Source organism: Lagopus muta, chromosome 4, assembly GCF_023343835.1.
Source record: "Lagopus muta isolate bLagMut1 chromosome 4, bLagMut1 primary, whole genome shotgun sequence".
In the NCBI taxonomy this organism is placed as follows: Eukaryota; Metazoa; Chordata; class Aves; order Galliformes; family Phasianidae; genus Lagopus; species Lagopus muta.
In genome coordinates this window covers 20,372,773-20,400,589 of record NC_064436.1, presented here as the reverse complement: position 1 = coordinate 20,400,589, position 27,817 = coordinate 20,372,773, and the positions used below count along the sequence as shown (strand labels likewise).

The following is a 27,817-nucleotide window of genomic DNA, read 5'->3' as shown; positions in this document are numbered from 1 at the left end:
TGAACAAGAGTGATCTGTTAGTGGAGCAAGCCAGCTCTGTATTGTCCTCTTGAAACAGAGCTATTTCAGGCTGGGCCAGACTCTTTCACTGCTGGAGTCATCACAAAGCTGGGCTGGCAGCAGAGTGCTCACTTCGGGAGGAAGTCACTGTGACCCAGCATAGGTGGGTCCTCAAGTTCTGTGCTTCAGGAGTGTGAGGGTTATGTGCCTGCTACACTTCAGAGTGCTTGGAATACAGGAGCCTTTAAAGAAGGGTCCCGTGGCAGTGCTGCTTGTTTTATTTGCTCCTGTTTCTGCCTGCCTGGTCTCCTCATTTTGACAGATCACAACTAGAAATAGGTCTCTTACAGTAAAGACAATTTTAAATGTTTTTTTCCTATCAAAATTCCCAAATAACTCAAAATGTTCCTTCCAAGCTGCATCTGTCCCTCATCACGTGCTGTTCCTTCCTCTTCTGTGTTTTTTTTTTCGATGCTCCAGCTTAGCATATCCTCAGCAAGCAATGGAAAATCTAGCACTGGGAGTGAGATGGTGACACAGTGACCTCGTTCTGAGCATTACTTTCTTTGTCAGGAGCAGCAGAAGCTGAGGCAGCTCCACTGGCTCTCAGCACTTGGAGCAGTTTGACGTTTTCTGCCTGGCGGGGTTTCAGGGCTCACTTTGTTGTAAGCCCAAACGGTGAATGGAATGATGAAAAACGAGCTTGCAAGAACTTGTCCACTGCTTTTAATTTTTTGATAAACAGTTGCAGCAGCACAACTTTGATCCAGTGTAGAGCAGTGCTGTCTGTTACGTGCAAGGCTGCAGCATTCTTTGGGACTGACAAAGGAGAGTAAGTCTTTTCTTTGAATCAATAAAGTAAAAATTAGTGTCGTGTTCAAATAGTGAATAATTCAGGAAAATACAGCTCTGTGTAAGCATGTGTGTATGTGTCTGCGTATACGTATGTCTGAGCAATTGTGGTTTTGTGTACTGTGGGGGTGTGTGTGTGTTAAATCAGGAAGAGATGTTGGGGGTACGTTTTTTATCTCGACCGGAGGGTTAGAGAGCTTTAACTTGTCTTTGCTAATGCATGTAAATAGCTTTCTTGTCCACTTAACGAGGAGGCTGGCTTGTTATCCTGTACAGTGCAGCTGGGCACAGTTCCAGAAGCAGAGGCACTTGGTTTCAAAGACAAAGAAGCCAGTGCAAACGTAGGGAGAAACCTGGAACATTGCGTGGTGGATTTTTTCAGAGCGATGACTCATTTCAGTTCACAAAGGATTCTGGGCAGGGTAGTGAGAAGTCAGGTTGGCTGATCCATTCCTATGACTTCACTTTGCAGAGAGCCAGGCAGAAGAGGAGTGACACTGCAGAATCCTGAGGCACTGCAGTGGAGAGGTGCTTTGCTAAGACTGTGAGTGCCTTCGAAACAGGGGGTGGTGTCAGAATGGGATTCCAGCTGTGCTGTGGAAATGGGGCAAAAAGGAGAGAGTTGTTTTCAAAACACCCGTGTGGGAGTTGTATTTGTAGGGCCCTTTAGCTTCTCTGCTTCCTCCTCCCCTTCATTTCTTAACCATTTATTTCTTGTACTTATGTGAGAAGTAAGTCTGAAATGGCATTCCCTTCGGTGGAGCTGCACAGATACTGCATTCTCTTTTATTTTCTGGAAGCCTCTACATCCTTCTTAAAGAGGTGGGTGTTTGGCATATTGCTGCCTAAAAGCATGCTTTATTTTTCCTTCTTTCAGGTCCTGTGGCACTGATCTCTGCTGCTGCCAGCTTCCACAGTGATATAAAGCCCCAATATGCACAGTGTTCTTACATCACAGATACTCTGGATACTGTACTGGAGCATGGAACCAGATCATAGGGGTTCAGGTAAGTCCCCCTTTTTTAACATATTGTGTGCCAGGAATATAGACATGGACATTTACTAAGAGATGCATTTGGAAATTACAGTTTGTGTAAACACATTCTAAAGCACACAATATATTAAAAAAACAAAACAAAACAAAACAGCAGTCTACCCTCTTTCATCCCAGGATAAGCAGTACCTCAAAAAATCTCAACTGAATCCTCTCTGGGAAAGTTCCGTGCTCCAGCAGAAACTTTCTATGATTATAGTCATAACACGTGCTGGGATGTATATCACTTTGGATCAGGAGGCAGCTGACCACTGGACATGAACCAAGAAAAGGAAATTTACATTTCAGGAAATACTCAGGAGAAATGTACGTAAGACAAATCTGGAGACTGTGGGTATTGTAGCACCTCTTTCCAAACACGGTGTGGCACTTGATGAACCTGGAGATCGTGCTTTTAGCTGGGTCTGACCAAGTGAGAAGATAAATTTACGTAATTGAAGTGCAGTTCATAACTGGTAGAGAACTAGAACTTTGTTCAGAGGCAAGTATTTATCATGTGGTTACTCATTGTTAGGGTTGCTGTGTTTTCTTCAGACTGGTTAAAGTTGTTCTGGTCACATTGCCAGGTTGCATTTTTGAAGTGTATCTGTATCTGCAAGAGAAGGTATATTTTGATGTGCATGAGTTTCGGAGGTGTGGAATGAGCTTCCTTCCTCTTTAGAGAATGTCTGCTACTGCACTTGACACGCCTTTGTTTAACCTGCTCTTAAATGTGAATAAATGGCAGAATCTTTAACTTTTCTTATTGAAAATCAGCCCTCTGATATGCATAACCATCTACTAAGCACAGTTTGCTGCATTGTCCCAAAAATACTCCAAAATGTGGTTTAAAATGAAGACTTAGCTATGGCTGAGAACAGTGAAAACAATGTAATTTCTGATTTTCTGTATTTCAGATTTGGCTAGTAAAATGTGTTCTTTCTTACTATATGCTAATGTAGATCCAAGGCATTTCAGTGTAATCTGGGTAATATAGAAATCTGCATGTCCTTCTGCTCCCTCACGTTGCTTAATGAGATGAAAGCATGATCTGGCTTAAAATGGCAATTGTATATCATCATTGTGAATTCACATATGAAAAGTTTAGTTTGCCACATCTAAGCAGGTGTTCTGTGATTAGAGTGATCAGTTATGTTGAGGTTTGGGTGAAAAGGGAGTAATGTGCAACCCAGGCCAGGTATGTTACCTGTGAGGCATCTGTTGCTTCTGCAAGTCAACTTGATAATGTGCTTTTCCTAAAAGAGACTTTTCACTTTCAGTATTTTTTTTGAGGGGGGAGGGAAGTGAAAATATAGTAGTTGAATAATAATAGTAATAATAGTAATAATAGTGAAAATGTAATAGTTGAAGAGCCTTCTTTCTATCCCTTACTGGTAGTATTGTTTTTGTTACTTCTCTTGTGTTTGAAGAGCAGCTCTAGTTCTTCCTGGATCGAAACTGTGGTTGATTGTTGACCAAAACATGTTGTTACCAAGAAAATGTGTGTAGGGAATTTTTGTTGAAACTGCATCTATGGCCATGAGGTGCCATGAAGCACTCTAGTTGTTTGATTCTTTCTGATCAATTCCATAACCCTGTAATCAGTAGAAAAGTGACCTGATGTGTGTTTTCTGACTAGGTTCTCTCATGTCTGGTGGGACGTGGCTCTGCCCCACCAAGCAGTTGGAGCACGTGTAGTAAGTGCTCACTGTTGTAGAGTCTCTATTGTCTACTGAGTCCCGACCTTTCTGGCACATGAATGTACCCAGACTGTGTTTGTGCAAGCTTCATTTCCCATGGAAACCAGGCCAGAAATTGTGTTTACAGCTTATTTTGGGCCATAGGAGGTAAAAGGCTGCAGAGGTGTTGAGAGCCAGGATGGCCAATTTGGCTTTCTGTATATCACAGCATGCATAGTGTAATCAGAGGGTTTCTTCAACATTTCAAGGAAGGAGTATATAGAGAGTCTAATAAATTGTGGCTTTGCATTGTAATTTTGTGAATTATCCTTTTGAATGGCTGTACTGAATCGGTTCCATTCATAAGTCAGGAGGTGATTTTTCAAACAGTCCTCATGCAAACTTCATGAGACAGAGAGTTTGACTTCTAAGTCACTTCTTTCCAGCAGCAGAATTGCTAATTAAAATTCTGTCATCTGTATGTAGCTGGTAGTTTAATTACTGATAGATGGTGAGAAATACAGTGTAGCTCATTTTCTGCCAGGATGGTGGTACCCCAACTTTGAGTGAACAGAGACAGTAGGTAAATGGCATGGGAAGTGCTCTGGTTCACGTGGTTTGGAAGAGGTGAATTTTCTTTGCCAGCTCAGTTGCAGACTATCACTTTCTCATCTGTATGTTGAAGATAGCTATGGTTACTCTGTTTTTGTGAACGTTTTGAAGAAATGTGCTATGTAGGAGCAAAGCATTTATTTTATTTGTTAATTAATCTCTTGTTCTAAGTAACAGAAATTATTGTTTTCCCACGGGGTGGAATTATAAATCCCCCTACAGCATAAATGAGGACAGCCCCCATTTATTGTTTGTTATATGCTTAGACACTTCTTAAAATGAGGCACCACTTAAAAAGTGTAGAAAAACTTTTAAAATTTATTTAAAGAGATCATTGGAAAGGCACTGCAGTAACAGAGGTGAAACTATATGCATATACATATAAATATATAGATAGTGTTTAAACAGAGCTTGCAGTCAGCTGGTGAAAACTGCTTTCTGAGCTTCAGTTTTCATTTAATTGGGAACATAAACATTTGAAAGTCAAGGATAGTAATTTGGTTTCAAAAGAAAGCTGCTTGAGACGAGCATCAGCCAGAGCTAACAGGAGCCATATGCTGGCTGGTTTGTGTAAGCGATGTGGTCTTCCAAAAGAAAAAAAAAAAAAGTAGGAGAAGCAGATTTGATTATTCTTTTTTTTTTTTTTAATGGATTTTCCTAAAAAAAGTTGTAGTCAACCTTCTGTTCAGAGGGCTAGGCAGTATTTATACACATAATTGATGTTAATATATTGAATCATAAACACAAGGAAATGTTGTGTTGTGCATCAGATAAGTTTGTTCACTTAACTATAACCACAGAGTGCTTGTAATTTCCCAGAGCCGCGGGATATTTAAGATGAAACCTGGCAAATTAGAGCCTCCCTGGATGAGGGACTTTTGACTTTCTATCACTGGGTCTACTGCTGGTGTTACCAATGTGTGTCAGCCTTTCTAAACCCAGAGTCACTAATTAGCTCCAGCGGACCATTACTGACAGAGGGCTGCAGAGTTAATTTGGACGCAACAGAGGCGAAACAAGAGTTGCCTCATCATAAAGAAGGTTGAAAAATATTCCATGGAAGAATGTAAAGCCGTGACTGGTGATAGTCCTTTACAAAACAGAAAGGAAGGCTCTCATGTAAACAAATACTTGTTGACCATTTCCATTCCATTTACGGACATTGAAGTTGTGGTTTTGTGTGCAATTGTCGTCTTATTTCTTGTTAGTGAAATGTTTGTTAGCTGGCAATAGCATGCTCTGCTAAAGGTTGTGTTAGTGCTAAGGACCTGGTGGGTGAGGTATGGGAAATAGAAATAGTTCATGTTTTGGTGGAAACTCTCAACTTGTTGTTGACAATGAGGACCCAACTGGCAGTGATCAAATCAAGCAGACTGAATGTTTTCCGCATGCTAAGCTAGAAAAGTAATTCCATGCTGGAGGCCTGCTTTGAAAAGGGAAATTGTGCGCAGTGCAAGGTGACTAAAAGCCAGGTAAATGTTACTGTTGCGTAACCCGTGTTCAGCTAGGTTTAAGTTAACAAGCCCAAACAGGGTGATCCCAAAGGTGTGCCCTGCAGGCGTGGTGTTGTCCGTGGAGAGAGCCGGGCTGCTCCCAGCCCACGTCTGCTCACAAGGGAACTTGTGGCACCCATCCTCTGCATATGAAGGGCAGAAGCTTCTGAAATCGTGTACCTCAATCTGCATGATTCTTGGTGTAACTCTGATGCTTTTTAGACGTGGAATTAACCATTAAAGAAAACATTCTCCTAGACAAAGTGCAGTGGTGACTTGTGTGTCTCGGTGATAACAGGGATAGACAAATTTCATCTGATAGCAGGCATAGTTATCAGTAAACAGTAATTAATAACTGTGATGTTCTTTACCCATTCTTCAGTGATGAAGAGACAAGCAGGATTTGTTCCTGAGTCATGTGGAATTATACCTCCTCACATTTCCCTGTAAGCTGTCTACAACCTCTCTGACTGATAGTGCTTGCATGCAAAGAGCACTGCTGGCAGGAGCTTCTTGGGCATGTATAGGTGAAAATATCCAGAACAGTTTATGTGTTAAGGTCATCACTCTGTCGTCACTCAAGAGGAGGGTCTTGAGGTGTGCTGTGTTGAAGCTGGAGGAAAACTGCTGTGATGGGATTGTCGCAATGATGTGATCAGGCCTGATTAATCAGCAGCAGTCAGGAGGCAGCATAGTGCCAATGTGTAGTTTAAATCATTATTATGTCTCGGGTAACGTGTATCACTGTTGTACACAACAGATTGTACAGCTGGTGTATTGAAAAACATTGCTGGTATGTCTCTCTGAAACAGTTACACAATTTGCTACTCTCACCAGTTCACCAGTTCCTTTCTTTAACAAAGTAATGATTGTAATGCAAGGCTAAATGCATTTTGATAATCACTTTCAGGGACTGAAATTCCTGCCTAGTAGAAATAATAGGAATATAGAATTCATAGGGCAAATATCAGATCCTCAAAATTACAGAGAAAAGTTTGGATAATATTTATTTTCCACTGTCAAAGGAAATCTCTTAGTCTGTTTCTCCCCTGTATTTGAGATCATCAGGGAACTGTTATCCTTTCAAGAGGAGGTAAAGAGCAGCATGTAAGATCAGTTCTATATTTATATAAAGTATGTAAAAATGCATGTCTTTAAGTGTAGTTGTGCAATCTTGCTAGTATTATCAAATTATCATTTCTTCAGTAACTTTTGCTTTAAGGATTTTTCAGTGGTCTTTTAAGTATGGGCTAGAGAATTATGTTTAAAGATGACATGAGAAAAAGCTATTTGGGTGAAGTTACAACAAAGCTTATTTTCAGGCCATCCTGGAACCATAAAAACTCCTAAAAATATGTGATCTTTGCAAAGGCATTAGACATGTAGATCTGAGACAGACTTATTGGAAGTATCAATCTTGAGGTGTCTAATGCTTCTGTGCCTTAAAAGAGTGTGTTCCACTTCACCAGCTGAGTGGAAATGGTATTCATTAACACATCAACATATTTTTGTAATCTCCGTCACTAATAGATGTAGTCTGTCAAATGGAAGTGGTAGGCAGTCCATACCATTAGCCATTGAATGAATGGGTTGTGAAATCTCCGCATCCAGAAAAATGTGTATAACGCTTTTGTGTATGGATTTACCTACTAGAATGTTCAAATGTAAGGTTTTGCAACCTTAAATGACGATTTGTAGGCATTTTTCTGACTCTGCCTATTGCACCCTTTGAGAAAGTATATCTGCACTGTGTACATCTCCCCTGTTCCAAAGATCACCGTGTCCAAGTTTTGAAATAAGCTTGTTGGTTGAAATAAGTTGGATGCTTCTCATTCTGCAGAGTACAAAGACTGCAGAGCTGTATGCATCATTTCCAATTGTGTCTCTTCATCGTTGTTCTGTGGGCAGCATTTTATAGAGAATGCTTCATTGCACATCTGTTGTTTTTTTGCAGGTGATGTATCACCAATCAGCATGTCTCCCATCAGTCAGTCACAGTTTATTCCACTTGGAGAAATCCTTTGCCTGGCCATCTCAGCAATGAACTCTGCCCGAAAACAAGTCACACAAGAAGCACTAATGGAGCACCTAACAACCTGCTTCCCAGGTAACTGTGCATGAATAAATCATTGGTCAAAAGAGCTCATGCCTGTAAAAGGGCAGTTAAAGAGTCCCCCCACTCACTGCCTAAAAGATGCTTGTCTGTTCGGCTTCCTTAGAAGATGGAGTTTCAGCATTTAGTAATCTGTTTATCTTAACTTTCCTGGATGGGAATACTGATTAATCATGAGATGATACCCAAAAGTAAAAGGAGGCTTTGGGGTTCCAATGTTAAAATTTTCTGTTCTTTTTTCTTATATGCACAGAGAAGTTCCATTTGATGGAGCCATTCATGTGAGATACACATTTTGCAGGGCCAATTCCTGACTTTATGTAAATATTAAAACAATGTCTTGAGATACTAAACAGCAAATTGTGTTCATTTGTTTCTTTTTTTTTAATATTTAAAAAATACAAATAAATAAGGCTATTTGTCACTTTTATCACAAAACACCTTCTTTATCATCATAATCAGGAGAGTTTAAGACTTCTTTATTACTTAAAGAGAACAAAAGCATATGTTGGAGCCAGAACAGACTAATTCTACCTCATGGCTTTCAATCTGGTTTTAAGAGCTCTGTTAACTTCATTCAGCTGTTTCAAGTGCCATCATTCACTCTCTGTAGGGCTGACCTCACAGAGGTCTCTGTGTAGAGCATTCTCTTTAAAAAGAGTGGGTTTCCCACATCCTGCCTGTGGGAGAGACTCTTAAATCTGGCGGGGCCTGATATGAGTGCTGGAGTCCAATGGTGATGATGTGTCTGCCTCAGCAGGAGGGTGTTATATTTAAGCTGGGAAGAGGCTGTCGGTCTGGCATGCAGGGACTTTCAGAGTCATCTTGGATGCAGTTCTAGCTTGAATATTTTTTTTAATTTATTTTTAACTTGGCAACTCTCTATGACTAAAAGGTTTGGGGAACTGTCCCTCAGTTTACAGTTCTCTGAACTAGCTAAGAAAATTCTTTATTGTACATCTTTTAATGACACAAAAGCAGTAATTAAAAATTCTTCAGTAATGAAACTACTGATGTATCTGCTTCTTCTAGGCAGCCTAATTGTAACGGTGATCATAACACAGTGAGGTTGTGGATGCCCCCTCCCTGGAAGTGTTTCAGGCCAGACTGAGCAACCTGGTCTAGTGGGAGGTGTCCCTGCCTGTGGGAGAGGGGTTGGAACTAGATGATCTCAAAGGTTCCTTCCAACCCAAACCATTCTATGATCCTATGTGTTTTCATGTCTTGAACTTTTTTGTATCTTAAAAGTTACAAAGCAAGAGTTAACTCAAAGCCTTAGAGGTTGCATTGACTTTTGCTGCAACTGGCACTCACTTCTGAGGTTTTAAAATGTAGTTTTGGATCTACAGCTATGTTTGAGGTAAACAATTGTGTCTGACATTTGATAATTGTACTTTGGAAAAGATTACTGCAAGTATATTTTGTAAATACTATCTCTCTGTCCTGATTTGTGGTTTAGCTTGCAGAGCATTTATTTTCAGTATGCTTCACAGATGTTGAAAACCGTGGTAAAAGTTGTAAGGGATAGGATGCAAAGAAGGCGAAGTTCATAATTGTAATTCTAGATAAATTTATTTTGATGTTTTTTTCTAGGTCACGTTTTCTGTATAGCTATGTGTTTGAAAGGTTGCATAGATTGCAAGTGTTTTTTCCAGTGATTCTATCAGTACATTTAATAAAAACGCAATTGCGTGGCGGAAACAATAATTTACTGGTGGCATCCCTTGAGTTTCCTGGGAGCATGGTTATCAGATGCCATGGTGCGTTGTGCTGTTCTTGCTAGACAGAGCCATGCATCAAAAATAATTCAACAGGCTCTGCTGCCGCAGACTGCTCACAAGAAGCCTCAGGCAACTTAGCACACAGTCTCTTGCTGCCTCTTTTTTCCACTGGCCATGGACATGTGCATTTCTCAAGTTGGGGATGAAAAAAAGGAGAGCCTTGTTTTTCCCACTCCATTTCCTAAAACATAAAGGAAATTATAATTAAAAAAAAAAACCAAACCCACCCTTTGTTGTTCAGTTTTTTCCCCTCTCTAGAGGAATGCCCTTCTCTTCCAGCCATAACGTGTTTAACAGAGAAAGCGTGCATGTTCTCTTAGTGTATGAGCACTATCCACTCATCTCGTGCCTTTATACGATGAATGGAACCTTTTCTCATGTTGAGTGATATTTCCACTTGTCTGCCCAATCTCTCTCATAAACCAGCCATGGCTTTTTGAGTCCTTCTGTTCACTGTGGCTATTTTCAAATATCTGATGTCCTCCCATATTCTGATAGCTTATTTTTCCTAATTATGTTATGATACGCTGAGAGAGAGGAGAGCATCGCCAGTGTAGATGTAGCTGTCACTGTCAAATAACCTCTCTGTAGCTCACCCCGTAGCAGGACTTGTCTGCCTGTGCTGTTCGTGTTTTAATGAACAGACGCTTCACTGCTCTTCATGGCACATATAAATTTCCTAAGACCCCAGATGCCATTCTCAAACTGCCTAAGAATAATAAACCTCTTTCCTCAGTGCGGATCTTACACGAGCAGTCTAGCCCTCTAGTTTGCTGAGCCATTGTGCAGGCATAAATCTGGGCCATGGCTCTATCTGAAATAAGGTATGCTAATTATTTATAACATCACATAGCAACCACTCCACATCCCTAACTAGTATTTCATGAGCCAATCAGAGTATTTCTTTTATCCCTTGTTAAGCCTTAGCATCAGCTCAGGAGAAAATCATTTTAGCAGACTTAACACCATTTAAATACTACTTCAGATGTATTTTTCATGAATTTATTTTATTGAAAAAGTTTGTAATGATAACGTATGTCTTATTTGTGGCATTTGTTATTTACCAGGTTTTTTAAAGAACAGGAAAGTTTCTGCTGCACATGCTTCCATTATTCTAACTTGGAATTACCCAATGAGATGTTTGTACAGCCCTACTTTATATTTATTGACCATGGTTTAAATCCTGTGCACTAAATGTAAATCTTTGAAATCCAGTATAAGGAGCTAAGAATGTAACCTCTGCTCCTGTGTTTAGCAGCCAGACCCTCTTATCTGTATTGCTATGGCTGAAGGAAACATTGAGCATTAGACTGTGTTGCCTTTAGTAAGGATTTTTCTTTTCTATCCAAATTTGTCTGTGTTGTTACAAAAATCGTTTTAAGGTGTTCAATATTTCAGCATGGAAACTGTGTCTGTGTCTGTGACTAGGTCATGTATTGAAGTAAGAAGTTTTCTGAAAGCTGGCAAATTTCTCTGACGTCCACATTCATATCTGTTAGCTCTTTAAATATGTGAAATGTATATGTAGCACTTAAAATAAGTGTCATACATTAACTGAGTTCACCCTAGGTCAGTGTTCTTTGTGAGCAGCAAACAAGACATAATCTTCTGTCTGGAAGCTCAGAGGATGGCATAGTAGACTCTCTTGAGATGCAAAAAATGTACATGTCTGATGATTCAGTGTCCAGACAGTTTCTGCTTTTGAATTATTTAAACACTACATAATCTTAAATAACACCACTGCTGTCATGCAGTATTTTAAATGATAGAGCTTCTAAACTACTGGTTGGTTGGTTTTTTTGTTTTTTTTTTTTTACTTCTTGCACCTATGTAATAGGAGCAGGGAGACCTTAAGTAGACTTCTGAATGCAAGGGCAGGTTATATATAGAAATGATGTGGGCAGGTTACTGTGAAGAAAAAGATCTTGAGGAAGCCAGGAAATCTGATTTCTTCTTCTGCTTGCGCCTCTGAGTTGCCATGATCTTTGACATCACTTGCCCTCTATCTCTCATTGTTATTTCCAGCACAGTAGGGCTGCTAAGTCTAAGTTCTTTGATTATTTTAAATGGCCTGTTCTGTGCCTGTTGAAGTCAGGAGAATCTTGGCCAGTGGCTGTAAGTTCCAGCACTGGTCACCTTTGGTTTGTTCAGCACTGTAAGACTTCTTATTTTGTTTGCAAAGGCCAGACTCCTTTGGGCTACCAGTGGTTTACTGAGGGCTATCATCCCATCCCAGGAGCATGCCTTTTCCAGAGTTGCCCTCGCACCAAGAAACTGTTTTTGAGCAAGTTCTCCTGCTCTCTGTGATACTGAGGTTTTCATTGTCCTGCCTTTCACTTGCACTGTGTTACTGGGTGCTGATGCTTGGGAGCCCATTTAATTGTACAGTCAGAGTGTGGTAATCATGTGATGAGATGTTGGTCATACTGCCAGAGCTCTTGCTGTCATTCTCATGTTTGCTCACGTAAGGAACTCAGGGAGCTTGCAGGCTGCAGCCTTTGACATGTGGGCAAAGAGCTGGTGACCATACACTACATGGTATGGAAGGTAACTGCATGACAGGAACAGCTGGTTGAAATTTTTCCAAAGTATTTCTGTGAAAAGCAAGTATTTGGTGAAATGTTACTGAAGGCACAATTTCATGAAATTTTCATTCTTTCAGCTATTCAGAACCTGATACGATAATTTGATATAAGTTTTCTTGCACTTCGTAGGTGGGCTAATGGCATGACTTATCAAGGTCCCTTCCAACATAACTTACCTTCGGATTCAATTATTTATTTACTGAATTAATTTTATTGGAAAAACTAAATCCTAGAGTAAATAATCATAACTTTTAAAAAGAGTTTCTTTAGTTCAAAAAATATAAACCAGCTCAGTATCCCAAAATAAGCTTAAACAGTTCCTAGTTCATCAAAATATAGTGGTCGAAGATAACAATTTCAACTGACATTTTTGAAAGATTATTATTTCTCATTCAACACAAGCAGATTTCTTTTTAAACTACTTTTGTTAAGACTCTTGTTCCCTTAGCTCTACATGGAACTTACTCCTGTGCACAGCATGCTAACTTGGTATTTTATCTAATAAATTATTAAAGACTTGCTGCTGCGCCACTGAACTCAGCAGGAGTACTGGTAGTGGGAAGGACTGGGTTCACAGTGCCACGTTTCCTATGCGGCTGGTGTGGCACTGATGCATGGCTGACATGCTTGACCGTCTCTTGGTATGTGATATATTTACTTAAGTAAGCATCCTTCACATTGCGTATGAGAGACAGAAGCAAATTCTTAGGAGCTAGATCTGTAAATTTCAGCATAGTGGAAATGTTTCTTTGGGTAACTTGAACTGTATCATTCAAAACATGTATTTTGGAGCAGCTGTTTTAGTTGAGACATGTTTTAATGGGAGAGCAAACCAGTTCAATCAAGACGGTGATGGGGGGCAATTTTGGGGAATCCTTTTTTTTTTCCTTTGTGGTATTCTGCTGTAGGAAAACTACTTAGGCATCCAAATGAACAAATAACCACTATTTTATAGGAGACTGTACATTGTTATAAGTAGTTCTGGTGAAATGGGATATAGGTATTTGATTGGAAGAAGAAGAAAAATGAAATATTCCTTCTAACACCCTTTGCTTTCCAGTGATTTTATCCTGTAGCTTAGGGTCACCTATGCGATGGAAGTGACTAGAAGTTCTCTCTTCCTTCTTTTTTGCACTCCATTAATGGCCTCCTTTCTCTTAATAATTCATATGTTTGAAGTGTAGGAGTTAAGTGAAAAAACAAACAGACAAGAGAATGCCTAACAAAGTACTTTGGAGTTGTTTGTTCAGCATATTCCAGCTTGCATATTAGAAAGACAGGTTTATGTAGGGGAGGGACGGAGCCAGAGTACTATATTGTTTACATACTCCCTGATATGTGTTTGCTGTCGTTTCTAGGGGTTCCAACACCCAGTCCAGAAATCCTTCGACATACGTTGAATATGCTTGTACGGGAGAGGAAAATATACCCAACTCCAGATGGTTATTTCATTGTAACCCCGCAGACTTACTTTATAACACCATCTCTCATAAGAACTAACAGTAAATGGTACCATTTGGATGAGAGGATACCTGACAGGTCTCAATGTACCTCTCCACAACAAGGGACTATCACTCCCTCCACCTCGGGATGCGTCAGGGATCGAACACTACCCAAAAACCACTGCGACTCCTGCCATTGTTGCAGAGAAGACATGCACAGCATGCATGCATCTACCCTACAGAGGAAGTCAGCCAAGGACTGTAAAGACTCATATTGTCCTCCTTCATTATGCCAGGTCCCACCCACTGAGAAAAGTAAAAGTACTGTCAATTTTTCTTATAAGGCAGAGACGCTCACAAAGCCTAAGGATGTAGAAAAACAGTCTAAGAAATTTGGACTCAAATTATTCCGATTAAGTTTTAAGAAGGACAAGACAAAACAGTTGGCAAATTTTTCTGCCCAGTTTCCTCCAGAGGAGTGGCCACTGAGAGACGAGGACACCCCTACCACTATACCTAGAGAGGTAGAGATGGAGATTATCAGGCGCATTAACCCAGATTTGACTGTGGAAAATGTCATGAGGCACACTGCACTAATGAAGAAACTTGAAGAAGAAAAAGCTCAACGAAGCAAAGCGGGATCTTCAGCTCACCACAGTGGACGAAGTAAAAAAAGTAGGAATCACAGAAAGTCTCATGGGAAATCGAGGTCCCACAGCAAGACTCGGGTATCCAAAGGAGATCCATCAGATGGCTCTCATTTGGATATACCTGCAGAAAGAGAGTATGAGTTCTATGATCCCTTGACTCGATCCCCACGGGAAGGCTGTTTCATAATAGAACACAAGGGAGATAATTTTATAATGCACAGCAACCCTAGCATGATTGAATCTCACTTTCCCATGACACCAGAATGGGATGTGTCTGGTGAGCTGGCCAAAAGAAGAACTGAAATGCCTTTTCCTGAACCTTCCAGGGGAAGCTCCCACTCTAAGGTCCATCGGAGCCACAGCCATACACAGGATAGACGATCGAGGAATGAGCGGTCTAGTAAGGCTAAAGAAAGGTCTAGATCCATGGATAACTCCAAGGGACCTCTGGGCTCAGCTACTTTAGGCACTCCTGAAGACATGGGTGAAGGCTGTAGCCCAGATGACCAAACAACTAGCCAAACTTACATTGATGATAGTACTTTAAGGCCATCTCAGTCGCTCAGTCATCAAAGGGCTCTGATTTCATCTGCAGGCTACAAAGAGACTTGCATCCCTGAAATAGCTAGCGGCAGTGTAGAAACCCCCAGTTCCTGTAGTCTGTTGGAACAAAAGCCTACGGAGAATTTGCCATCGTACAGTGAGCTCAACTCCTGCACAACAAAATCTGCAGTCGATGACTATTTCCAGTGCAACACGTCCAGTGAGACTGTGCTTACTGCTCCGTCACCACTGGGAAAGAACAAAGAGGATCATGACACGCTGACAGGGACAGATGGGCTCAAAAAAATGACTCCCTCAGAAAGACAGTCTCAGCATGTTCCCAGGGAGCCTGGGGTGCACAAAGAGGAGTCCCCAAAAGGCCCAAGCAGTGGTTCAGCAGTTGTAGGCCAGACTCCAGAGGTGATTGCAAACGGACGGCTGGTTCAACACCACAGTGCTGAATCAAGCAGCCTTGATAAAAGGAAAGAAATATTTAGCAAGGATACACTCTTCAAACCTCTGCACAACACTCTTTCTGTGAATAGTTTCCATAAGTCTAGCACGCCCCTGCTAAAGCCCCATCAAAAGACCCCTTCTGACACGTTACCAGTCAGATGTGAGAAACTTGAACAAGCGATAGTAACCTCAGTCACACAAGTCATGCCTGTCTCACAGAGACAGCAAGAGACAGCTGGGAACCAGGAGGCCTCGTTTGACTACTACAACGTATCTGATGATGACGACTCAGAGGAAGGAACCAACAAAAATGCCGAGGAAGAGAAGAACAGGGATGATGTTGGCACAATGCAGTGGCTCCTGGAGAGGGAAAAAGAGAGAGATCTGCAAAGAAAGTTTGAGAAGAATCTCACTCTTCTCACCCCAAAAGAAACAGAAAATAGCAACAACCAGAGAGCCACCCACTCAGCCCGCCTGGACAGCATGGACAGCAGCAGCATTACTGTGGACAGCGGGTTCAACTCTCCACGGTAGGACTGTCACATTAATTGCATCTTTACAGTCTAGAAAGTTCAATTTTTAGTTATTTATGTGTATTGGTAACAGAATGTAGGGCCGTATTAAACAAATGTACGTGTTCTAAGACAGTGTTTTCTGCAGCTCTGGAATCTGATATTGAGATGTATGGTTTTCTGCCATACTGTAAGCAACCACTGGTACTAACTCTGTATTATCTTATTTGGCTGAAAAACCTCCCTGTATCTTTTTTTTTTCTCTGTTTTAAACTTAGGTTTGCATTTAGAGTAGCAGGGATGAGCTCCTGCATACTTGCCCCTTCTTTTTTTCATCAAGACTAATTGGAAGACTAGACATGACTAGATGCCATAATCTTTGGCTCAGGCCAGAAAAAAAAAAAAAAGTTTAGTCTGGGTTTTGGCTTTTTTTGTTTGTTTTCTTCAAAAATTTTGGAAGTGTGTCTATTGCCAATGAGTCTGGAACAGCTGTTTCCTCCACACTGCTGAAAGGGCTCAAGATATTTTACCTTCAGAAATGACCCAGTACTGCACCAGCAAAGAGAGAGATGTCTTGCCTAGGAAGCTTGGGAAAAGAGCGCACGTTTGTGTGTGGTGGCAAGGATTAGTCATTTCCATCCTGGAGATTGCAGATATTACAGAAGTCTTGGTGCAACTGGACTCTTACAGGCTTAGTGAGGAGAGAATTCCTGGTGTGTTTCCTACCCTGAAGTTCTGGTATTCTCATTTCCAGGTTAAAAATCCTTCACTCGAACCTTCTTCTTTCTCCCTCTGGACTTTAGCTATCCTAGGTCCCTGCTGGAATGGAGCTTGTCTGGTTTTGTTTGCCCTGGATAGCAACCCATCAGAGTTCAGAACAATGACTCTGAAACCACAGAAATAATTTACAATGCTTGTTCTCCTATAGTGTCTTACTTAGGTTTAAATTATTTATTGCCAGTGTTTAAAAATAAAACCTCCAAGACTGGATTTGTATTAGAGGAAAGAAAATTGTTTTCTTTTAACTTAAAAAGTGTTCTTAATCCTCAAAATTATATAGTCTTAATAATCTACTGCAAAAGCTCACAGAAAGGCACATGAAGGGTTTCTTGCTTCTACACACAGGACTAATTTTCCTTTTCAGTTAAAGTCATGTCATTCTGAAATAAATTCCTTTGGATTTGATGGTTACTCCTGCTTGATGTTAGTGACAAGGCAGGAATTGCTGGGCCTGCTGCAGCACGCAGCAAACATCAAAATACCAGAGCAGATTTCTAACATATGTATGATTTTTTCATAAGTAAAAAAAAAAATTGAAGTAATTTGAGTAAAATGACCACGTTTGCAGTGAATCTAACTTTAAGAAGGGAATTCAAGAAGATTTTGATTTTGCTGTTGTTACTGCTCTGTAGATGCTTGGCATCCTTCTCACATACAGCTGCTGTATGAGGCTATTTGTGCTGTTTATTTTGAAGTGTAATCTCTTTAAGTTGAAGTTCTATAGTTCTGATTGGCAGTCAGTTTTTGCAGGGAAGTATATAATGTTTGGTACTGCTTGCCCAGCCTATCCTACTCTGCTCAATGTGTTTCATCTCCAGGACAAGATATTGACTGGATAAAAATTAGTTCTTAGTTTTGCTAGATGCATGCTAACTGAGTATAAGCTTGCTTTTCTGGTTAGTGCAAAGTCAGACATTTTCTTCCCTAATTATTTACAGAAAGGCTAAAATCTCTGTTGAAGTTCAACCTGAACTTAGATTGAAGAGAACAGAACGTTGTGAGCTTACTGGATTCAGCTTATGTTAAGATTAAAAGGGAAACAGATTAGCAGCTTTTAATAATGATCATGTTCTACACAGTGTGTTTTAATTTTATTAATTATGATTCTTTTCTTTTTGCAAGGCCACAGAAAGTAAGGTTTTACATTAAAAAAAAAAAAAAAAACCAAACACATTCTGTAGGCACTTTTTTTTCTGTGTATTTGTTTTGTAAGGCCAGTGTAAGTCTGGATATTTCAAAGGCTTTTAAATATCCAAGCCATGAGTTTTGCATCAAGATGATTAAATTGGATGCTTTTGCTCTCTTCTGGTCACTCCTCGATATAACTCTATAAAAACAAATGAAGATGAGGTTGATTTGGACTCTCTGGCTATATTTACCTTTCTGTTATTACTTGCCTACCTTTTAACAAAAAATGTACTCCACAGCCCTTCTCTAGGAAATGTAAAACCACTGTCCAGCATCCGTCTGGTAAGATTCACCTAGCTGTGACAGCATCCATTAGCAGATGCCTTGGGAAGAGGATAAAACCAGCACCTGTATCTGGTGATATCTCTCAAGTATACTCTGGGCCTCTGCTGATGTGCGCCTCTGGGGTTGTGTCTGCTGGGCTGTGGTGCTGTTTGGTCACGCAGTGTTGCCTGGGGAATCAGAGTTAGCAGTTCTACGCTGAAAGAAAAAGGGTATTTAATGAGAGGTGGGTACTTCATGTGATTTGCAATGGTCATTTGACTTCAAAAGTGTTTTGTGAATGAAATTTCATCAAAACATCACTGTCTGGAAGACAGCCTCTCAGTATTTTGTTCATTGCATTTATACAGGTGGTATATGGTATCCATTAGCTCACCGTATTCATTTTATTGCTTTATTGTTAGGGCTTATATAATACTGCTGTTGTTTTGTCACCTAAGGAAGGAGCTAATTTTGACATTACTCTGCATACAGAACTCACTGCAGTCGTTACCTGTAGATGTCGTAATGGTCAGTTTGTAACACTGGAATTGAAATTGTTTGAAAATGTGAAATTGGTGGTCCCTTTAAGAAGGATACAATACTGAATGATCTTCAGAAAGGAGAGGTTGCATCTCTTCTTGATTGTAAGCAGAAAGAGAGGAATCAAAGACCGAAAGCACAGCCTATGTCACTGCAGCTCAGTGCATGTGTCACCCGTCGTAGCTGTTTGGAACTGCTTACAACAAGAGAGAAATTGGCAGATGATCAGTGCCATTTTGATTGATTTTAAAAGATCTACAAGAGCTTCTCTAAAAGCATCATTTTAGTTGTCAGTTTAAGATGACTTACAGCTAAATTTATTACTACAGCTAAACAAAACATTTATTTTTCCCCTTGTGTCATGCACTGACACATTCCTCCCTCTGTCCTCAGTACCTTTGGCTGTAGTGCCCATTTAACACCCAGTAGTACTCTAAATGGACTCAGGAAACATGTCCTTGGCAAGTCGTGATGTCATTTTGCAAAGAAGTGGGGCTATACATAACCAGGATCCACATGCCTTGGTTTGAAAAACAAATCTCTTTCTGCATGGAAATTTTAGATTTAATGATTTAGAGATTAAGAGTAGAAAGAGAACAAAAAGAGTGGTAGTGCTGAAATCTAGATTTAGCATATGGATGAGTTTTTTGAAGCTGTGGGCTAAAATATAGACTCTTCTGCATTCTTGGTGAGATGTATTGTGTAGTCTTTGAAAGTGCTAAGTGTGCTGTCACTCCCATGGACAAAGGATTTGTTAGAACTACAGGAACTCGGTCCGTTATCTGAGTGATAAAGCAAGTTGTGCTGCACAGTTACTCTCCTAGCTGTACATATTCACAGAGCTGATTTGATGAAGTTACTTTGTGCAAAAACAGACAAGCCAGGGAAGAAAATTACGTTCCACAAAATAAAATAGAAGGTATGTTCTTGAGTAAAAATCCAGATACTTGACAGTGGTTTGGTTTACAGACCCTGTGTGACAGCTCCAGCTCTGCTTAGTGCTGTCCCTGTGTTACAGCACGGCTACTGCTGAGTTCTGCTGGAACCCGTTCTGGAGGAACATATGTGAGCTGTCAAAATGAGATGGTTTATTGATGTGACATTGCATACAAACACAGGAAGCCTATTATAAAACACTCTATTCTCCTTTCCTGCCTGGTCGATAGATATATCGGCATGTCATATGTGAGTGCGTATATATATTTCTTTTCCGTTCTAGTACTCGGGAGAGCCTGGCATCCAACACTTCGAGCATTGTTGAAAGCAACAGACGTCAGAACCCTGCTCTGAGCCCAGCACACGGCGGTGCAGGCCCAGCGTTCAGCTTCCGAGCCACCGCAGACCCGCCGACAAGCGAAGCTGAGAAACTGCAGAAACCAGCTAACTGCCTGCAAGCTTCTGTCACTAGTGTCTGATAGTCAGCCTGCCTCAGAATTTCTGTCTTATCCCATACAGCAAAGTTTACGACACTGGGACTGATGTTTACATCTTTGGAGAAAAAAAAAAAGAAAAAAAAAGAAAAAAAAAAAAAGCATCTCAACCACAGTTTTAGTGTTTACTTAAACTGTGCTGCTATGTAGACTAGGGGCAACAAATAAATCTTTCTTTCGAGGTATTGCTTTTCACATTTGCGGCTCTGTAGCAACAGAATAGCAGTAGGGATAATATGTACACTTTTTGCTTCACTTAATTGTAACTGAGCACATATATGAAAGTCTAGACACTGTAAGTGTAATCTGCATTTTCAATGTCCATGCAGTTGCCAACTTCATTTAAAAAAAAATGCCACAGATGTGTGATGCCCCTGGTCAGAAGCTAAACTCTGCTGCAGAGTTGGTTTCCTTCAAAAATTGAGCCAGTGCTGACAGTGACCAGCCAGGATCACCGCGAGGAAAAGTGATGCCAAACGTGACGAGTGATGACCTCGGCTCTGTCTGCGAATTATCGGTACCGATCAGTCATTTCCACTGTGCGTTTTGGCGACAATTTTGCAAATACCTGTTGAAGTGAATAAGAAGAGGTTCTTTTTTTAGATTGTGGAGGGTGGGGTGGGAGACAGCTTTCCCTTTTGTGTTTCAGAAGTATGAGAGATGCTCGTGTATGAGAGAAGCTTGCTGCATGACCTTCTGCGGTCACAAATGGGGTGGTAGGCCTTGCGTAGAGGGGGGAATGGGGAGGGAAGGGAAAGTTATAACTGTTGCAGAGCTGCGGCGCGGAGTGACACAAAATATAGGAAATATCTTCAGTTTACGTAGAGTGTTTTAAAAAGATAATCTGATTTTCGTGTCACTTCTGGTATTGCATCTTGCCATTAACGCAGGAACCAGAAAAAAAATCTGATTTCTTTGAACAAAAATATTCTTTATGATATAAATGACAAGTATGGCCTGAAGAACTGATTTCTTTCTAGTGGAAGGACATAAATCTATTTTATGTAGCTTATTAAATAGAGTGCCTAAATTAGGCTATTAAAAAATAGCATACAGTGTAGTTATTATCAGAGAACAAAATTTAGAGAATTATAAACTTCTGGCCTTTTTATTCAGTGGATGTTATTTGCAATTTAGCATTTTATGGACATGTTTAGTTTCTAGAAATTAAATGTGTCCGTATGGTGGGCAGTAGAAAACTGAATTCTGTAAGTATGGTTTATCCTAATTGCTCTCCCCGAAACTGTTACTCTGGAGTAATTTGTGCCATGCTAATTACTGCAGAGTAACTTCTAGGGATAGTTGAACTTCAAAAATAATTTTGAGGTGTAGGGTCACATTCTGCTCTGTTCCTCATACAACCTGGTAGTGCAACAAACTGACTTCAAAATTAATTCTGTCTTCGTTTTCTGTCAGAACAGACAAATTGGTGGAAGAATAACAAAGATATTAAATCGTTCAGCAGTCCAAACTGTTGAATAGAAGAGAGACATTTCCACTGTCTAGCTCCTGTAGTACACAGGTATTAAAACCAACTGTACATACTAAGAACCAGTCTTTTCATCAGGTTCTGGTGACATGCATTACTCTGTACGCAGAGTCATTTGAGCTTCACTCATGTTCTATATTCTCATCAGAAGTCTTCACTGAAGGTTCAGCCTTATGTTATGCAGTTGGATATGAGTTCATTTTCTTACCAGCCGGCTTTCTAACTGGATGCGACCAGTTTCTAATTCTGTAAGAACATCTCCAGTACCCAGTAAATGCACAGGTCTGCTTTCCTTGGTTTCAGTGTACAAATTCCATTTCACAGGAGCAATAAGACCTTTTGGTGCACATGATGGAAATTATTGTGCTTTTGGTTGGTTATCAAAGTCACTTGGCCTTTAGCCTTCTGCCTTATCATACCTTCCAAGATGTGCTCTAATGACCATATAGCGCTTTGCATGATGCATCTTACTATTCAATATGTAACTCCAGCCGTGCTTACTCCATGCGAACTGTAGAGTCAGAGATTTTGTGGGGAGCTGTCATGTACTGTGCAGTAGCTGACTGTGATTTTGTTTTCTGAGGCAAGCTCTGATATCAGTAGTATGTATCCATTCAGTAAATAAAAATGTCAAAACTTAAAAAAATAATAATAATAATTACAGCCGATGATCTGAAGTACAAATAGCAGTATTAGAATGTGAGGAGCAAGAACAAATTTTATCTTCTGGAGAAGTGTTTGTCATAAAGTAATCAGAACTTATGCAGGCAGCTGGTTGTACAGAAGACATAGTTCCAACAAAATATGACAGTACATACCTACAAACTGTGTAGTATGTAGTTTCCTAAAGTTCCCAGAGACCAGCAGACAACATAAATGTCATATTAATGTTGACGTGGCATTGTACCAATATTAATGTGACTCTTGGAATATGGAATGTAAACAGAAGTTTCAAATAGAAACGTTCTAATCTTGAATTGCTTTTTTTTTTTTATTTTTTCCCTTTTTTTTTTCCTGTCTTTTTTCTTTAAAAATCAACAATGGAATATAAGGAAATTCCATCTTGAGGTTCTGGTAACAAAACCACGAGAGTGGAGCTTGAGTGCTTTATGTCACCCTAATCCTTTGATGAAATCATAGCCTTGTATTACGTGGTTGCTTATCTATCATTCTTCTAATGTATCGATTTAAAGGTTTACAGAGTTAGATTAGGTTGAATCTGTGTTGTGTTCAACTGTAAAGGGTCAACACAAATCTGTCGGCATTTTGCACACTTGATATGTATTATTATAATACAACATGTTACTTTTATGGTAATTTTTTTTACACATATAACTACCTCCATGAATTTGATGAAATGCAGCAACATAAAAGCGTATTGTACAAAGCAAGGTTAAAAACTTTGAAGCATTAGCTCATGGCGTTCTCTTGTGTGTCAATGCTTGCGTATGAAGTCATCGTGTTTCCATTGCCACGATTTCCTTTTACAATATTAAAAATCTGTCTTTCAGATGAGTCATGTAAGACTTTGACAAGGCTGCATAATTTGGATAACAGTGAAAAGGGAGGCTGAACCCTCCCATCCTCTCCCCAGTTACTGCTACAATTTCTGCCTGGTAGAACTTGAAAATGTGTATGTAACTGAGCAAATTAGGAACATCTACAGTCTGTGAAATATGATTGAGGGTGTGGGGTTTTAGGGGAAGACGCTCCGGGTATTTTCTTGGCAGCCTGCAAATATGCTGGGCCCTATTCTGCCTCCTTTTGCCAACAGGTCAGGTCATGGTTTCTCGGAACTGGCAAGAGTTAGAACAGCAATATGTGCTCTGGTTTCTGGAGCGTGTACGTCAGAACCACTCACTCTTGTAGAAATGAGCAGCAGCTCTTAATTGACTTTGCTGGGAGCAGCATTAGGGACCCTGCTTGAGGTATGTGCCTATTGTTCAAAGAACGTGGCCAAGTTCCCAAGAAAAATGAAGCCGGCCTTGGAAGTAGTCAGTTGCAACAAGCCACCTTTCAGAAGGGAAAAAAGATTTTCCAAAAACCAAAGGAAGAAAGTGGCGGCTGAACTTAAGCAGATCATATTTATATACAAGCCCCGATTTATGAACACCTCTTTCAGCAAACCTAGTGCCATTATCGCAGTGCAGGTTAATATACGGTCATCAGTGGAGCTAATTGAGCTGTTAAAATAGTTCAGTTAAAAATCGTAAGAGGTCATCCATTTGACTCTGCATCATTGTAAAACATCTGTAAAACAAGCAGCGATGCTCGCTTGACTTTAAAACATATCAGGAAAGAAATATTGTAATGAAAACCACAGCCTAGTGCTTGCCAGAGCAGTCATTCTTACAGCAGAGAATGAGGAAGCCAAGGTCATGCTTTGCACCCAGATCAAGTCCTCTGGCCCTGGAGCCCTCCGTGTGGTTCAGCCAGGGCAGGCAGGTGGGTGGCACCATCCCCATCTTGTGTCAGGTCATGCTGAAAAAAAAAAAGAAAAAAAAAAGACAAAAGGCTGAAATCTCTGGACAAAATTATTAACTGGTTTCCTTCTTTCTCTTCAAAAGTCATTCAAGTAAAATTTCTTAGTTAACCAAAGTGTTGATAGTCTGAAGTTTTCACACGGTCGGTTTAAGAGAGGGGCTGCTGTGTGGTCCTGCTGGGACTCTCAGACGAGCAGTGCCAAACAGTTCCAATCACACAAGTACTGCCAGCAGAGGGTCTAGGAACAGGATTTTTAATTAAAAATGTGTTTTTCAAATACATTTCCCAGAGCTTTTCCTAAACACAGTTGTTCAAGTGGTGCTGAGGAAGCAAATAGCACTCCTGATCTGGTGTCACCCGCACAGTTTACAATTCTCTTTGCTCTTCTGAAGAAAGCTGTACAGTATTAAGAGAGAAAAGTTCTATTTTTTACATAATTCTTTAAAAGAAAACAAAGTATATATCTAAAGCGTTCCCCCCCAACGTAAGTAAAGTACATGGATACTGCATCAGAGAGCTGCATGGCACGCAGGACCCAACTAAAGCCAGGCTGGTGCTAGAAGAATCCGGGACTCGCGCTTCTCGTAGCGGCTCCAAGTGTTGGTTGCAGCCCCACGGTGTAAATCTGGCAGTCACTCCCCGCTTCCCCCCTCTCGCAGAGAGCGGAATTGCTTGCTAACTCCATTGAAGCTCAGTTCTGAGCTGAGGATTTCCGTGTTCCTTCCCCCAAGACAATAAAGGAGCAGAAGGCCGCACGCACGCACCTGGAGCTGGAAGAGATCCCTGATGGAGGGCAGCAGCCCTGTGCCCGGCTGTGGGGAGAGCTGGCATAGGGGTTACCTTGGTGTGTGGAGAAGTGTGCTGAAAGGGATGGTAATTCTGCAGGTAACTTCCTGTGAGTGACTGAATGTGGCTGTTGCATTAGGTCTGAGTTAATAAATGCAAGTGGGACTTACTGTATGTTAGAAGGGAGTTTTGCAGCCAAGACTGCCTTGTATAAATGTGTTTGCACTGAAGAAAAAAAAAAAGAAAAAAAAAAAGAAAAAAAAATTAAAAATTACTTGGTCTCTGGTTGCTGTAAAGGTCATCCAAGATGGATGTTCTGTTTATATTGTATAGTATTTCATATGAAATAATTACGGTTCATGAAATGTCTTCCCTAACGTTACTGATTTATAACAGCACATTTGTAACATGGTTTTTATTGTGTCAGTGTACCATATTGTAAATGATGATAACTTGTCATGCTTAGTATAATAATTTAAAGGAAAAAAGGACAGGGATTTTTGTAAGTCTATATTTGAAAGTCCCTCCATATGGTAATATTGTGTTCATGTTGTTTATGTAGTGTTGTGTGAAATATCCATTTTGGATTGTGTTACTTTTTAAGATATTAAATAACATTTGGTTATATGTTTTAAGTGGATTTCTTGTACCCATCGGTGGCTTTTAGAGAAAATGGTTTCCATTTTAGAGAAGACCGCTTCCATTTAACACGCCATCCTCTCCCTCATTTTTGAAACCTTGTGTTACAGATTGTCAGTCTCAGAAAAACCAGGTGAGTGCTGTGTCTGTGTGTGCTTCCCTGGGGGGCTGTGAGAGTGTGAGGGAGGAAATTGGCTGCATTTGAGAGCCCCAGTGGGAAGGGGGAAAAGTACATGGCTGGAGAAATGCTGCAAAGTCCCCCTATCTCTGCTGATACCTTGTCAGGTGGTATTTTGAAGGTTCTCCTCCCCAGTGTTGCTCTTTTCCATTGGCTCCTCAACTGTTTCTATAATGTCCGACTTTTCTTCTTGGTTTATTTTCTACGATGTCCTTCTCTGTCAGAATCCCACCTCTTCTGCTCTATTCTGGCACTTTTCCTCCTTCTGGTTGTTTTCTTTTCCTATGTGTTACTTGACATGAGACATCCTTTGCTCCTTTTCTCACCCTTTCTGCTTAGAATGTCATCCTACTCCTACAGAGCTTATTCCTCCGTTTTTCATTACTTTTTCTTTTCACTATCCCTGTTCATTTAAAGACCCCAGAGAAGAAAAGGAGCTCCTGTCAGCACTTCCCTTCCAACCATGCCACTCCAGATTGGTGACTTCAAAAGAATGCTGGGTGGAAGTTTTCCTTCGCTGTTCATCTTGTCTGTTCTTCTGTCCTTTTGGCTGCCGCTCCTGTTTTCTGTGCTTTCTTGCCCAACATCTCTGCACTTTGAGGGCTCAGAAAGGAGTCCTCAAACCTCAACTGAAGCCCCGGCTCTCATTTGTCTTCCAGCACTGAGCAAGGCCCCAGCTAAATGCTGAGAAAAACGCTTCCAGAAATACCACTGGCTTTGTGCTGGGAGGGCAGAGCTCGTGCTGATGAGCGGCTTCCTTCCAGCCTCCAAGTCCTCGTGCTGAACAGGGTATTTTTAGCCCTGCTGTCGCAGGAGTGACAAATGGGGACTGGGAGCAGGAAATCCCAAGCACATTTTTTTTAAAATCTTTTTTCTCATCTCTCATCCCGATAAGCACAGAAGACCTAACCCTATGCTGGCAGCTATTTGAAAAAACAAGCACAGTAAATAAATCAACCAGCACGTACATGTCTGTGCTCTAGGAAGAAGCCTGTCCTTCCGGAGGGGAGTAACCCTTAGGCAGGCTGGGACACTGCTGAGCTTAGCATTTGGGAAGCCTCCCCTGCAGCCATGGGACCAGCTCCTTGCTGCCTCAGCTGTGCTCCATCCTCCTCCTGCTGCTCTCCAGCAGGCCCCAGCCGCTGGCCCAGCACAGGGAGGCCATGCAGGGAGAAGCTCTCCTGCGTCCAGTTTAGTGCTTGCCTCTGGCTTGTTCCCAATGTGAACTTGCCAGAAAATCCTTATTCAGGATCCAGCTGCCACAACTCCCCATGCTTCCACTGGACACGAGCTTATGACGACTTTCAGATGCTTGTCATCAGGCCAGCCATAACCCTGAGCTGAGGCATGGCCCTGGCACAGCTTCTCAGCAAAATAGCTGCATTTTTTCATTTTTAACCTAAGCAAAGTGGTACAATTTTCCCTCTTCTTCAAAAGGAGCAGTGAGACATTCTACTCAATACTGCAAGAAGCTGACAGTGGGGACCTCAACTTCATCTGCTTGTATGCTTCACATGCAGCCCATGCAACATCTCCAGCTTGACAAAGGGAGCCAGGAGCTCCCATCTCCACATAGGCAGGGCTGTCCCATGCAGACAAGGGAAGATCCAGAAAGCCCCTGAGTTCCTGGGCAGGGCACTGGTGCTGGAACAGCAGGCAGCGATGATGGAGCACTGGGGGTCTTGCAGGATTGTGCAGTCTTTCTTGTTACCTTGACTTCAGGCCAATCTCCCTCTCCAGCCTACAGGTGGACCCAGGTGTGTGTTGTTACCACCCTCCACCCAGCCTCCCTCCATTCTCAGCCTCAGGGACTGCCCTAGCACATTCAGCTTTTGCTCTCCATCATCTTCTTTTCTTCACCTACTTCAGAAGAAAGATGTTTTTCTTCCAACTGTGGTGTTTTATTTCTAAGTAGTCTCCAGTGGGCCCTAGAGATTTATTATTTGTTCATTACAAGGAAGCTCAAGAGCTCTCGCACCTCAGGTAGCTGATGTATTTATTGCTCCTCCTTAGAGGCAGAACGCACTCCCATTACTTTTTTATTATCAGCCATAATCTAACATGCAGCACCCATATTTCTCAAGCTCCAGAGCCATACAGCAGACAACAGTTCCACCAAATCACAGTGTGCAAGGAAGTGTTTGAATATAAAATGAAAACCCTTCTTATTTTTGATGGCAAAGGCAAGAAAAAAAAAAAAAAAAAAAAATACTAAAGCCTTACAGGATGGCAAATAATAGCATATAATCAAAGAACATTAGGATGGTATAATCACAAAATAACAAGAG

The 27,817-nt window shown here is 40.9% G+C and overlaps 2 protein-coding genes across 14 annotated transcripts in view; one reads left to right on the top strand and one right to left on the bottom strand.

The window, feature by feature from the left end:
- Nucleotides 1–25,480, top strand: part of STOX2 (storkhead box 2) — a 126,066-nt gene extending 100,586 nt beyond the window's left edge. For 2 of the 10 annotated variants that reach the window (XM_048942096.1, XM_048942099.1), the window contains exons 2-5: nt 1,730–1,859; nt 7,624–7,776; nt 13,507–15,769; nt 19,743–25,478. In XM_048942096.1, coding sequence (XP_048798053.1) covers nt 1,787–1,859; nt 7,624–7,776; nt 13,507–15,769; nt 19,743–19,938 — 2,685 coding nt within the window. In that variant the 5' untranslated portion in view covers nt 1,730–1,786 and the 3' untranslated portion in view covers nt 19,939–25,478. Of the gene's footprint in view, nt 1–900; nt 1,397–1,520; nt 1,675–1,729; nt 1,860–1,884; nt 2,213–7,623; nt 7,777–13,506; nt 15,770–19,742 lie in introns of those variants that run through there. The other 8 variants (XM_048942101.1, XM_048942102.1, XM_048942098.1 and 5 more) reach the window with 7 other exon arrangements.
- Nucleotides 1–27,817, bottom strand: part of ENPP6 (ectonucleotide pyrophosphatase/phosphodiesterase 6) — a 206,197-nt gene that overhangs the window by 150,467 nt on the left and 27,913 nt on the right. The window lies entirely within an intron of this gene.